General features: G+C 48.9%; 1 protein-coding gene across 1 annotated transcript in view; it reads left to right on the top strand.

Annotated features, from left to right (window-relative positions):
- The window catches only part of antxr1d (ANTXR cell adhesion molecule 1d), a 26082-nt gene extending 12111 nt beyond the window's left edge, over positions 1 to 13971 (top strand). The window contains exons 11-18 of the mRNA XM_084470525.1: positions 184 to 253; positions 4441 to 4519; positions 5191 to 5286; positions 5378 to 5416; positions 5825 to 5923; positions 6382 to 6546; positions 7467 to 7547; positions 12731 to 13971. Of these exons, the coding sequence (XP_084326651.1) occupies positions 184 to 253; positions 4441 to 4519; positions 5191 to 5286; positions 5378 to 5416; positions 5825 to 5923; positions 6382 to 6546; positions 7467 to 7547; positions 12731 to 13063 (962 nt within the window). The 3' untranslated portion in view covers positions 13064 to 13971. The remainder of the gene's footprint in view (positions 1 to 183; positions 254 to 4440; positions 4520 to 5190; positions 5287 to 5377; positions 5417 to 5824; positions 5924 to 6381; positions 6547 to 7466; positions 7548 to 12730) is intronic.
- Positions 13972 to 14117: the final 146 nt, after the last annotated feature.

A 14117-nucleotide genomic window follows, 5' to 3' on the forward strand; every position in this document is an offset into this window, starting at 1 on the left:
TAACCTCAAGAAAGATGCCTAAGCCCTACCTGCTCGTTAATACCATTTATATAAATAATGCAACATTCACTGCATTCACCTTTGCATAAAAGCAAATAAATAGTCAATACCATTAATAGGCGGTATGACTTTAAATCTGTAACTATGTATAAAACTTCGGCCTGCATGGTGTTGCCTTCACAGATGAGAAGCCGGTGGGAATCGAGGACACCTTTCTGCTCTGTCCCGCGCCCGTCATAGAGGAAGTGGGAAGGTAAAGCACACTAACCTTCACCTTGGACATCACCTCCACCTCCTCCTCAGCTGCTACAGCTAAAGCCCCTTCACACTCCACTCTAGTTCAGCTGCTGCCGAAGGGCCACTGACTCAGTCTCCGCTCCGGAGACACTCCCTCTCCTCCATGTCTCCTTTTCTCAACACTGGAGTGGCATGCCTCCGCCTGCTGCTGTAAACAAGTTTGTCCTGTTGGAAACACGAGATTGGCGCCCTTGAGCAAATTGGATCCAAAGTCACTGCGTGTCTTGTGATCAATCAGTGTTTGTCACGTCTAACGAAGCCAGACACCAATCAGGAGGAGACAACAGTAGTCCAGGAACACCACTTAATGAGAGCCTCCTGGAGAAGGAGCGCCACACCAGCTTGACTCTGTGTGTGTGCGTGTGTGTTTGTGTGTGTGTGTGTGTGTGTGTGTGTGTGTGTGTGTGTGTGTGTGTGTGTGTGTGTGTGTGTGTGTGTGTGTGTGTGTGTGTGTGTGTGTGTGTGTGTGAGAGTGAGAGAGAGAGAGAGAGAGAGAGAGTGTGTGTGTGTGTGTGTGTGTTCGTCCATCCTTGTGTATGAGTGTGTGTCCATCCGTCCATCTGTGTGTGTGTGTGTCTGTTTCTGTGTCTGTCCATCTGTGTGTGCGTGTGTGTGTGTCTGTGTCTGTGGCCATCCATCTGTGTGTGGGTGTGTGATGGATAATAACTTATTTTTAGGACACTGACAGCAGAATATTTGATTACATTTTAGAGCATGATCAAGATACAGGGTAGGGAAGGGAAGATAGGATGGGAAGATACAGGCAGCAATTGACCAAGCAAACATTCAATGAAACAATGGGTGTGCATGATTCTTAAAGGGAAACTTTCACATCGTGGGTCATTCATACAAAGGAAACAAAGGTGAGGGGGAGTGACCATCGTGGAGAGTTCAGGATTGGCCATGGCTGAAGTCGGCCACGGCTGGAGAGTCCAAGTTGTTTGCAATACACTGTGGATGTGTGTGTAAGTGGAAATGTCTGCAAGGCTGCAAGCAAGGCTGCAAGACAGTTAGTTAAAGGAATCGACATAACAAAGAAGTCAGTCGATTGGCCTCAGTATCAGACTTGTATATATATATTACTTGTTGTATTTGTTGTTACAGTGGCAATGCAAAATGCAAACTAACCCCCTTCAATTAGAGAGAGGAAGGGAGGTATCTCTAGGTCCAAGGGGAATATATACACATTCAATTGACACATTCAGTAATTATATAAACAAGGGTTATATAATTTGTAAATAATTGCATATTTTAGTCACAATTAATATATTCACGTAACTTTGTGTGTGTGTTTCCATGTGTAGGTACCACACACCTTCCATGGGTAGGTGTGCGTTTCCGTGTGTTTGTGTGTGTCCCGACGACGCATTTGTTTGTGTGTATGTGCACGTGCGTGCAACCCAACATGGGTCTCTTTGCCATCAATGTCTGACAACATGTTGGTCCCAAAGTGTCGGGGCTGGTCCCGGGGCCCAGAGAGAGAGTGAGAGAGCTTCCTCCAGGGCTGGGCTGGAGGAGGCCGGGCTCCCTGCAACAGAAGTTAGTTTTACGGTGGAAGGAGACAGAGGGGAGCTCGGAGCCAGGCCAGGAGAGGAGTGAGGCCTGACAGGCCTTTCCCCCCACCCCCCCACCCAAGCCCCCCAAAGCCCACCATGCATAATTATACACCATGCCCGGCGGCCGCAGACGCCCCCCCCAGTCTCCATCTGTCTTGTGGCTGTCACTCAGATTCCCAGCCCCGGTTTGAGCTTGTCTTGTCCGCCAGTGAAACGAGTCATTGGCTGTCCTGAAGACGTGAGAACAGGGAGCTATTTTGTTTTCACACCACGGCCGTGGCTGGGCTGCTCTGTGGGCGCTGTGCCCTCTCCAGATATCCAAATTACGTTTCAGCTCAAATGACTGAGCTGAAACTCTAGTGAGATAAATGTCCCGGGTTTTCAGTCCACATGTGTCTAAGTACCCAGAAATACCTGGCTGTGTGTGTGTGTGTGTGTCTGTGTGTGTGTGTGCGTGTGTGTATGTGTGTGTGTGTGTGCGCGCTTCTTTGCGTGTGTGTGTGTGTGTGTATGTGTGTCGCAGCCTTCTGCTCTGGAGGACGGAGCATCATTAGCACCTCAATGGTGCCTGAAGGAGGCGTCCCGGCATGGAAGAGAACCAGGGACAGTCGGCACGTCCCCAAAGCCAGCCGCTGTGCATGCTGCTGGGGAGGAAATGAGCCGGTGAATGGCCGACAGGTCCATGGAGGAGGGCCGGGCAGCTGGCTCACGAGGCCCCTGTGTTCCAACGTAATGGATGGAGGAAGGAACAAACCCAGTGGGGAGAGCGACGCCAGTGCAGGAGATGGGTCGGCGTGGATCGCCTGGACAGGTGGCTGTGGCTTGGATTCCCTTGTAGTCCTAGGATCCATGTTCTGTGATGGTCTGCTGAATATGTTGGTATTCCCAGTGCCACCCCCCCCCCCCCCCCCCCCCCCCCCTTCGGCTGTCACTTTCTCAAGTCAGATCTGAATGTGGATTGGTGGATTGGTTGACACGATGGATGGCGTCAATATGTGTCACTGCTGCGTATTGTGTGTGTCACAACGGTGTTGTGTTGTTGAGCCCCCAAAGATACTGAGGTCCTCCACCCAAGCTGCCAGCTCAAAGCATGCCTCCACCACCAATCCACACACACACACACACACACACACACACACACACACACACACACACACACACACCTTACCCTACACACTCTCTTCTATCCTTCCAGCCTTGTCGCATACCATGAAGCCGCTACGGTTGCGATCACATAAATCTGTGTTGACTCAGGGAACCTTCCGGACGCAGCTACACACACACACACACACACACACACACACTCACACACACACGTGCACACCCGTGCGCTGGCTCTCATGGGGCAAAAGACAGATATAGTGGGCAGATTGATGATTGATAGGCGCTGAGATCTCTCGGTCGCCGAGGAAGGGATACGTCTGAGCTCCACCTACTTGTCTGCCCGCCTGCCTTCCAGAGGAAGAGGAGGAGGAGGAGGAGGAGAACAGGACAAGGAGGAGGAGGAGGAGGAGGAGGAGGACATACCATCTGGAGAAGAGGGAGGGAGCAGTGAGAGGACTGCCACCTGTATCTCTCGTTAGGAGCTGCCTCTTGTCGGCGAGAGTTACGAGTTACGACGGCGGCGGGGTGGGCGGGCGACAGGGGCGGAGCGGCCGAACAGTATGGCAGTGTTTCAGGAAGTCAGAGACAGAGAGGGGGAGTGGGGGAGGGCTATGTGGGAGTCCCTGGAGGGAGGAAGGCAGGAGGGACCTCCCACCACCACCACCCCCCCCCCCCCCAATCTCTCCACTTCCTCTTGCCTCCCCTGAGGACCCAGCTCAGGCTTCTCCTCCTCCCCCCCCCCGCCGCCCACCCACCCCTTCAAATTTCAGCGCTAACCTCAATGCCTTTCTTTCTCCACACACCCCACAGACCGCAACCGCAGCACAATCCCCCCTTTCTCCTCCCCCGTCAACCAGCCAGAACCTGCGACCCAATGATCTGCCTCTTCTCACTCTCATTCACAAAACTGGTCCCCCTTCCCCACCTTCTGACGTTTCTCCATCTCATTCTCTGTTGTGAACTCCGGTTTCAAAATAATGTGATGTCCGATCGCCGTCACGTTGATCGACTGTTAATTGTTTCACTATGGCCACTCTGGCATATTCTCAGCTCTACTTACAAACTATCCCATCGCTCCTCTCTTTCCTGGCCTGGACATCACTGTCTTATCACCATGGCTGCATCACTAAACACTGGAGAGCAGAGGAAGCCATTCAGCTATCTGTGGCTCCTACATTATAGACTTGGGTTCAATCCAAGCCTAAGTAGAGATGCCTTCTGTGGGCAGGGCAACTTTTTTGTTGTCTAAAGGCGATGCACAACTGTGTGCATGCGTACGCACATACTGTATGTGCGTGTTTGTGTCTCATACATGTATGTGTGTATATGTGTGTTTGTGTGTGAGTGTACATAAAAGTGAGCGAGCAGGTGCCTGTCCTGCCTGAGAGGAAATACCCGCAGTGTCCACTTTGTGTACGTGTGTGTTAAAGGACCTCATGTGTATGTTCCCGGTCATATGCATTGTGGGTGTTTCACTTCACAGGGTCATCTTCCTGCAGGTCAGCATGAACGAGGGCCTCTCCTACATCACCAGCTCCGTGCACATCACCACTACTGAATGTGTGAGTACACAGCCTCACCAGAAGCCCGCCTATGGGACACACACACACACACACACACACACACACTCCTTGTGCGTCGTATCCTTAACAGTAACAGTCAGTGCACGTGAGAAGCATGTCTTTCCCCGCCCTTTCCTTACTTTATTAGCAGTGAACTTCAGTTTTTCCTTCTTTAAACTTCCTCGTCGTGTTCTTGTTCTCTTGGTAGCCGTCTTCTGCTCTTCCTCCGTCTCCGCTCTGACGTCTCCTCTGCTCTGTCTGTCATCAGAGGAGGCTGTGAGTACTTCCTCCAATGCTGTCGTTTTTCCGCATGCGACGGTTCTGTCTGTTGTTCTGTTTGTTTGGGGTTTGGTCTGGCGTACGTGTACGTGTGTTTGGCACTGGCGTTGCTTGTGTATATAGTGTGTGGGCTCTTGATTGTGTGTGTGTTTGGTGTGTGTGTGTGTGTGTGTGTGTGTGTGAGAGTTTGTGTGTGTGGTGTATGTGTGTGATTGGCCATGTTTGTGTGTATTTGCGTGCGCTCTAATGATTGTGTGTATTTGTGTTTCCTCATGCCTGTGTTTTGTGTATACTGTATATATATATATATATATATATATATATATATGTATATATACAGTATGTGTGTGTCTGTGTACTCATGCTTGTGTGTGTATTCCTGGTGGACCCAGTTTGACGGCACCATCGTGCTGATCTCCCTGCTGGTGCTGTTCCTGCTGCTCGGGGTGATGCTGATGTGGTGGCTCTGGCCCCTGTGCTGTACGCTGGTGAGTAGGTCTCCATCGCCATGACATCACTGCAGCGGCTCTTTAGGTGATGGATGAGATACCATGATTGTGTTTCCCCTTTTCTCCTCAGGTCATCAAAGAGCCCGCCCCTCCCCCGCCGCCAGAGCCAGTAAGTCAGCTTTAAACATCAGTATCTTCCATCACGGGCAATCAGCACTTTGTTTTGATTGGATGGTTTATTTATATGCATGAATCATGGAAGGTCTTTGGAACAGGATATTACTTTTCTCCCCAGCGCCAGCCTGGAGAGCCAGTTCTGCACGCTCAAGATGTTGCTGTGTAAAACCATCATATTTGGCAGAATTCAAATGTGAATCGGTCAATTCAGATGCACACTGTGGACATAGGGGCTCAAAGCCAGTTCGCAAACATTTTAACCACTACACTACCTCGCATAAAAACATGACATGTAAGCTAGAGAATGGGACTACTCTGGAGACACAGCAGTGGTGGGTCCCAGGTTAGGATATGGATCATCCGAGGTGAGACGAGGGACTGACTGGTGTTCTCATCCCAGGAATCAGATGACGAGGACGGGATGCCCAAGAAGAAGTGGCCCACGGTGGATGCCTCGTATTACGGAGGTCGGGGAGTAGGAGGAATCAAGCGCATGGAGGTACACACACTCACACTAACATTGAGTTTCGGGCCGAAACGATTAGCTGATTCATTAGTTGATAAACAGAAAATGTAACTAAACCAATTTTGATGATTGATTAATCGTTCGAGTCATTGATCAATGTAAGTACAAATAACAACAAACATTTGCTGCTTAATGATGCAGTTCACTTTAAACATTTGGTTCATGAATAGTATATTATCACTTTGAACTCTGGTCATTGGTCACGGCATTTTCTATTATTTATGACATTTAATAGACATCATTATTCACCCATTAATAGGGGGAAAATATATAATAATCATTTGATTATGAAATAATACTAATACTATTAAAATAATTGTGAGTTGCACCTCTGATTGAGTCACATAAAACCTTCAACATGCACGGCTCTGTGAGCGCTCCTTGAGGAGGTGGGAGGCTGAGGTGTGGCGTGTCCCTGGTCCGTCCCCCAGGTGCGGTGGGGAGAGAAGGGCTCCACTGAGGAGGGAGCCAAGCTGGACAAGCCCAAGAACGCCGTGGTCAAGATGCCCGACCAGGAGTTTGAGCCATACGAACCCAGAGCGCGCAAGCCCCCCCGACGGCCCCCGCAGCAGAGGAGATGGTACACTCCCATCAAGGTACACCTCTCTCTCTTTTGTTTACTCTCTAACCTTTTGATTTGTTTTCCTAAAACACTCCCTGTTTGTCTGTTTGTAAATAGGTGTGTCTGTCTGTGCCTGGTTGTCTGTCTGTGTCTGGTTGTCTGTCTGTCTGTGCTTGGTTGTCTGTCTGTCTGTGTCTGGTTCTCTTTCGTCTGGTTTCCTGTCTATTGCCCCTTTTTCACAGACTTGCCTCGACTTTCATTTGCATTTCCATCGCCAAAAAAAGTACCTGGTACCTGGTACTTTTATTAGTAGCACCTCCGTCGAGGTTCCAAGGTTGGAACAACTGGTTGCTGGCAACTGATTGACCAGCAGCTGCAAACGGGAATAATCACGTGAAGTTAAGTTGTGTCCGGCGTGGCTGGAGTCCACGGACCCGCTCCCGAGTTGGACACGGATCAGCGGTTCGCCATGTGTGTCGCTCCCGGGGCTAGAGTTAGGCTGCGCGTGGTTGTGTGTGTCCGCCGTGGTTGTGTGTGTTCGGCGTGGCTGGAGGGGGACAAGGATCAGCGTTCCGCTGTTTCGTTTTTGTGTCGTTCCTTTCCCAGGGCTCGAGTTTCGCCTCCATCAATGTTACCATATGACAAAAATAGACGCGCAGTCATTTCGTTGTTATTTATTTATATAAATTAGTCTCAATCAGATTTCCCGGGAATCCCGTCTCCCGGGATTAAAACCTAATGACCACCCGCCCACGTTGAGGAGGTTCTTTTCTACGACCCGCCCACGTTGAAGAGGTACTTTTTTAGATGGAAACGCGACGTGCCTGGAACCATCCAAGCCATACTAAGTCATGACTATCCGACTATCTGTCTGAGTGTGTCTGACTACCTGTGTCTATCTTTCTAACCATCTGTCTGTCTGTCTTTCTGACTGTCCCTCTATGTGCTCTACAGGGGAAGCTGGACGCTCTGTGGGCTCTGTTCAGGAGAGGCTATGACCAGGTGTCCCTGATGAGACCCCAGCCAGGGGACCAGGTCAGTCTCCCCACACACACACACACACTATCTTAGCTTACACTGTAGCTCACACACACAAACTAGCTTAGCTTACACTGTAGTGCACACACACACACACACACACACACACACACACACACACACACACACACACACACTAGCTTAGCTTACACTGTAGCGTACACACACACACACACACACACACACACATACACATACACATACACACACACACACACACACACACATACACATACACATACACACACACACACACACTAGCTTAGCTTACACTATAGCACACTCACACACAAACCAGCTTTGCTTATACTTTAGTGCACTCAGAAACAAGCTTAGCTTACAATGGAGCACATTCACACACAAACCAGCTTAGCTTACACTGTTGCGCATTCACACACAGACTAGCTTAGCTGAAACTGTAGCGCACTCACACACACAAACCAGCTTATTTTGCACCGTAGTGCACTCCCACACAAAAACTAGCTTAGCTTGCACTGTAACGCACTCCCACAGAGAGTAGATAAGCTATCTCATAGCACACATAACTTGGCTTACACCAGATTTTTTATAATAACAACCCAACCACCACATAACTACATTTTAGCTACAGAGCTACAGGTTCAAAAACCTCACGATTTCAGTATTGTTTTGTCCTGCTCACACGGTGAGGTTTGGTGTGAACAAGGCATCTAGTCTACTTCCAGCATCTCCCTGCTATCGTATAGAGGAGACAGGTGCCACTGAGCTAACTACAAACAGCTCTCTGTGGCTCTCTCCTGCTACTGATCTGCCACATGCATGTGCACGCTCTCACGCGTGCACACACACACACACACACACACACACACACACACACACACACACACACACACACACACACACACGCACAGATAAACACACTCGCCATGCACAAACGCAACCGCATACACACTCTTTCTGGATGAGTGAGCTACCGATCCCATCTGCTCAGACAATTCTGCTATTATATCCACACAGTATTGCACCATTCTACTCCATTCGGGATATTTTTAGACAGTTTTGTTCCTAAACTCGATTACTTTCAGTATTGGAAACCTATGACAAAATTGAGTCTCACTCCACCATGTGCACCAATTATACCGACCTCGGGCATGTGAATGGCAACTCTTCCCTCCTAAGTTGTTTTCCCCCCATCATACGGGTTGCCATGGTGACACATCTGCCCCGGAGAAAATGGCGTCATTGTCTCCCTTTTTGCATGGCTGCGGGCCGTCTCGCCCATTCACAGTAAACGACTGCTGCGCGTTCCTTGTATGAAATCACCTATTAGCCAAGAAGACAGTAAACCCAGCAGCAGGCGGCGAAACCAGCACGCGCGGTACAACGAAACACGTGTTCCTGTCTATAAAACGTTAACATAGACGTCGTTGTTTTCATCACTTCATCCACCCCCCCCCCCCCCCACACCCCTCGTCCACGGCCCTATCGATCCATCTCTGTCAGGACGGGGGGAGAGTCTTCGGGAGTCATTGTCAGCCTCTGTCTCGGGGCCCACGGCTCACACAGCCACTCAACAATGACCCCCAAAACTCCCTTCACGCGCCATTAAGTGAGGAAAATAAACCTCTGCGCTTCACATTGAAGGAGGCGGCTGGGAGGTGGAGGCGGGAGTCGACTTTTGTTGCCACCGGGGCTGTCAGCGTTGATTTTGTTGATCAATCGTGAGATACGGCCCTGATTTTGTTTTATTGTTCCACTATGAATATTTGGTGACTAGGGGTGACAAAAGCACTAAGTCACCCTGAATGGACACCCACATGAGTCAAGGGAGTAGCCCCTGAGTCGAATCTAAATCACATGACTAGACAGGTATATAGATGTTGCAGTGTGCGGTGCATAAGATCGAATCGTAATGCTATGCTCAGTAAACTAAACTATACAAATATATAAAACCATCCATCGCTGCATAGAAACGCCAAAAAGCGATACATTAAAAGGAATGAGAGAGCGATGAAAGAGCACATTCAGCTGGACCTAACTCCTCTGCAAACGGCCATCAGTGGTCGGCCAGTTTCTGCCACACACTCGCTATGGGTTCACATCGCTGTGTGTGTGTGTGTGTGTGTGTGTGTGTGTGTGTGTGTGTGTGTGCACATGCGTGCATGTGCCACAATGTGTCAGTGTAATGCGCGTGTCACCACCTTCCGAGTGAGCGTCACACAAACAGATGGGGAGTTGAAAGGCCACGAGCCATATTGTGACACAAGAGATCTTCCTTCCATTGTCCCCAGAGCTGATGGGCCTGCCCCACACACACACACACACACACACACAAGCGCACACACACACACACACACACACACACACACACACACACACACAAGCACACACACACACACACACACACACACACACACACAGCATTTTGCGTTCCTCTCTCTCAGACGCTGTTTCTCTGTGTCACTCTCTCTCTCTCTCTCTCTCTCTCTCTCTTCTATCTATGGCTTCCTTCTCTGGGTGCTATGGTTCTATTCATGATGGACTTGGTGTAATTTGTAACAGTAAGTGAAGACAGAACCCAGTTAGTGTGTGTGTGTGCGTGCGTGCATGCGTGTGTGTGTGTGTGTGTGTGTGTGTGTGTGTGTGTGTGTGTGTCTGTGTGTGTGCGTGCACGTGTGTGTGTATTGGTGTGTGACTGTCAGCAACATCAAGGGGGGCAGGTCTTGTGGCTCCGACAGGGGTACATCTGAGACGGATTCCGCTGGGGGGATTGGCCGAGGTTCTGGAGGTCTGGGCTGTGTGTAATTTAAGGCAGGAGAGAGGAGGTGGGGGTTAACATCAGTAAAACATCAGTCCCCACCAGGCTTCTCCCGACACATCTCTGAGTGCCACAGGGAGACACACACTGGCAGAGAACCATGTGACCTGCGGTTGACCTCTCTCACTCACACACACACACACACACACACACACACACACACACACACACCCCTCTCAGACACATCATCACCTACCTGAGGAAATCATTTATTTTTACCTAAGACAAAACGTTAAACCTCTCACCAGCCACCTCTCCTCTCCTCCACCTCTGGTCTTTTGAATTGGTCCGCCTCATTAGCTTTTTACTGCAACCATCCTCACTTTCCTCCCCTGCTCCCTCTGTCCAACCCCTTCCACCACCATCACCACAACACACTCTCTCTGTTATTCATTAGCTTGTGGTGGTGTCATTCAGCCCATATGTCCTGCTGGAAGCCTGCTTACAGTCACATGCACACACACACACACACACGCACGCACACACACACACACACACACACACACACACACACACACACACACACACACACACACACACACACACATGCACACACGCACACACACACAGCTCACACACACACACACACACACACACACACATTCATGAGACTGTGATCTCATTGTGTCCATATGCTCTCCCTGGTGTGGGGCTGCTCTTCTGCTGCTCACAAACTGGCTCATTCACAAGGACAAGGATGCAGCAATAACCCCCCACACGTTCATACACACGCACATGCATACACACACACACACACACACACACACACACGCATGTGCACGCTCATACGCGCACATAATGACACGCACGCTTATAGACACTCATATTCATACACATCCACGAATGCACGTGGCATGCACACATGCACACACAGATATACGTACATACATACACACACACGCTCATACAAAAACATGTGCATACACACACTAAAAAAACACACATATGCACACCCACCCAAGCGCATACACACCGACAACACACATACACAGCTCATACACACCCACCACACCCACACACACACACACATATATCTATACATACAATGGCCCCTATGACACAAGGACACTGCTGGGTGAGATCTCTTAATGGTCCCAGTGTGACTTAAGGGCCTCTCTGGTTAATAAGGTGTAAAATCAGACCACCAAGAGGCTGCTACTCAAAGGCCCTACCCTCTATCCTTAACCCATTGATTCATTCATTGTGTGTGTGTGTGTGTGTGTGTGTGTGTGTGTGTGTGTGTGTGTGTGTGTGTGTGTGTGTGTGTGTGTGTGTGTGTGTGTGTGTGTGTGTGTGTGTGTGTGTGGGTGTGTGTGTGTGTCTGTTTTTTAAAGGGTTAGCAGCACTTAGATGGGGTAAAAAGAGCCTGACGACCTATGAGAACAATAAGGGAAGTGTCCCTGTTTTCTTCCACGACTTGTAAATTATGTTAAACACTGAGGGCCACTGAGGGGGCCCGCCCTCGTTGACCATTGTTGGGGTCCTGGACTTTGCTTACATTCTGTGAACCTTAAGAAGGACATAAACCCATTTCTGTTTTGTGTCAAGAGATAGGACAAGAAAGGGGAAGAGAGAGAGAGGGAGGGGAAGAGAGATAGGGAGAGAGAGGGAGGGGAAGGGAGAGGGAGAGAGAGGGAGGGGAAGAAATAGAGAGAGAGGGAGAGAGAGAGAGAGAGAGAGAGAGAGAGAGAGAGAGAGGGAGAGAGAGAGAGGGAGAGAGAGAGAGAGAGAGAGAGAGAGAGAGAGAGAGAGAGAGAGAGAGAGAGAGAGAGAGAATGGGAAAGTGACTGCCTGCAATGGAGGGTCGGCAAATGCCAGTGTGTATGTGTGTGTATTTCTACGTGACATAAGCAGCATCGCTTCTGTTGTAGTGCAGGTGTGGACGTAGAACAGAGAACACACAGTAGCAGCTCTATGTCTCTCTCTCCGGGGCCACAACACACAGGCCTCTGTTCTTCCAATCTGCTCCAAAAACTCCCAAAAAATCCTAAAGCCCCCTTGTGACAGCAGCTACAGAGACAGTATCACAGAAATCATGTCATGATGATTGAGGATATTTAGTAACAAATATAATTCACATGACTACTACAGTTAATGCAGCATTAACTAAGTATTACCAAACAATTAACATGGTCAAGTAATAATGTACTAATGGTGTTACATTATTTAAAAGGGTTAGGTTTAACCCTGGCACACTTACCCATACCCTAATCGCTACGCTTATGCTTTATAGTGATGCTTATTGCTACATTAACTGATTTTAGTTAATTGTTAATCAATGTACCCTTATTGTAAAGTGTTAGTTTGATACACCTGTGTGTATTGAAGATGTAGTCTAGTGATTAATTAAGATTTCTCCTTCCTCGTCCTATCTCTCTCGCAGGGCCGCTGCATACGTTTCCACCGGGTGCAAGGGGAGGAGTCTATTCCGGTCCGGAACCTCCCTCCATCACCAGGCGCTGCTCCTGCTCCTCCTCCGCCCCCGGCCCCTCCCCCTCCCCTTCACTCCCACTCCCCCCCTCCTCCGCCCCCTGAGCAGCAACCCCTGGTCTCGTCCTCGGTGCCCCGCGCCAAACCGCCCACCAGGGGCCCGCGCACCACGCCCCCCTCCAGGGCCCCTCCGCCCATGATGCAGGCGGCCCCTGGTCCACCCCCCGCTCGCCTGCCCCCGGGGCCCCCGGGCCCGCCTCCTACGCGACCCCCACCCAGGCTCTGATTTTGTAATTTGTGTGTGTGGGGGGTGGTGGGGGGGGGGTTTCTAAAGCAAAAGCCAGAAAGAGAAAGGGTATTTATGAATACGAAAAAAAAAGAAAAAGCTTTGTCCCCGTACTTGTATGCGCTCATAAATACCTAGCATTAGCGGAGTCTCTCGCTCGAATAGAGAGAGACTTTCTGTGGTGGAAGACATGGTCTGAATTAAGTAGTTCATAGTAGAACTGCAATTTGTAGAAATATTAAAATACCAAAAAAAGACAGGTTGTCTATACGATGATGTTCATAATCGCTGACTAATGTGGCCCATCGATGGTTCAATGTCATATATACATATATAGAAGTGACTGAGGAGGGGCATTGGTAAGAAATGGAAGTGCATGTTTTGAAAGCAGTGTCTGCATTGCCATCAGTTGGGAATTGATGCCATTGGAATTGTAATGTTGGTTTTAGCAAAGGTTTTGAGGGGTGACACAGCTGGGGCTGTAGGAGTAAGTAGCAACGTATATTTAAGGTTTTTGATAAGCCTTTACCAAGGATGTACAGCATGGGTACATCAACCACTTAATCAAAAACAAAGAGAAGCAACCACTCAAACTAAGGAAATGTGTTTTTCAAGCAGCTTTGGTCAAAGAAACGAGTAGTAGTTTTTTAGTTTTTTTTGTAAGTAAACATAAACACGTCTTTTTAACTGCAGGGCAGTTTTACCTATTTATTTCAATACAGGCCCTTGTATGCACATGCGCTAGTCAATGGGGGTTGTATAAAGTTTTGAGGTCCAATAGGTAAGACAGAGGAGGATTTCTATCATTCCATCACATTATGGCTGTCTGTCTCCTAAAGTGAGATACTGCATACTAGCTCTCCTTAATTGCATTTACTAATGACTGAAATGATGACGCATCGTTTCTGTATTAACACACATTTTTTTCTTTAATTAAAAATGTATTTTATATTGTGAAAAGTGATTATTTCAAGTAGACTGCAAAACCAATAAAATCGATGGATTAATATATGGATTCAGTCATGGAATATGCAAGACATTGTGTTTTCAGTCT

Source organism: Micromesistius poutassou (genome assembly GCF_964030765.1).
Source record: "Micromesistius poutassou genome assembly, chromosome: 7".
NCBI classification, from domain to species: Eukaryota; Metazoa; Chordata; class Actinopteri; order Gadiformes; family Gadidae; genus Micromesistius; species Micromesistius poutassou.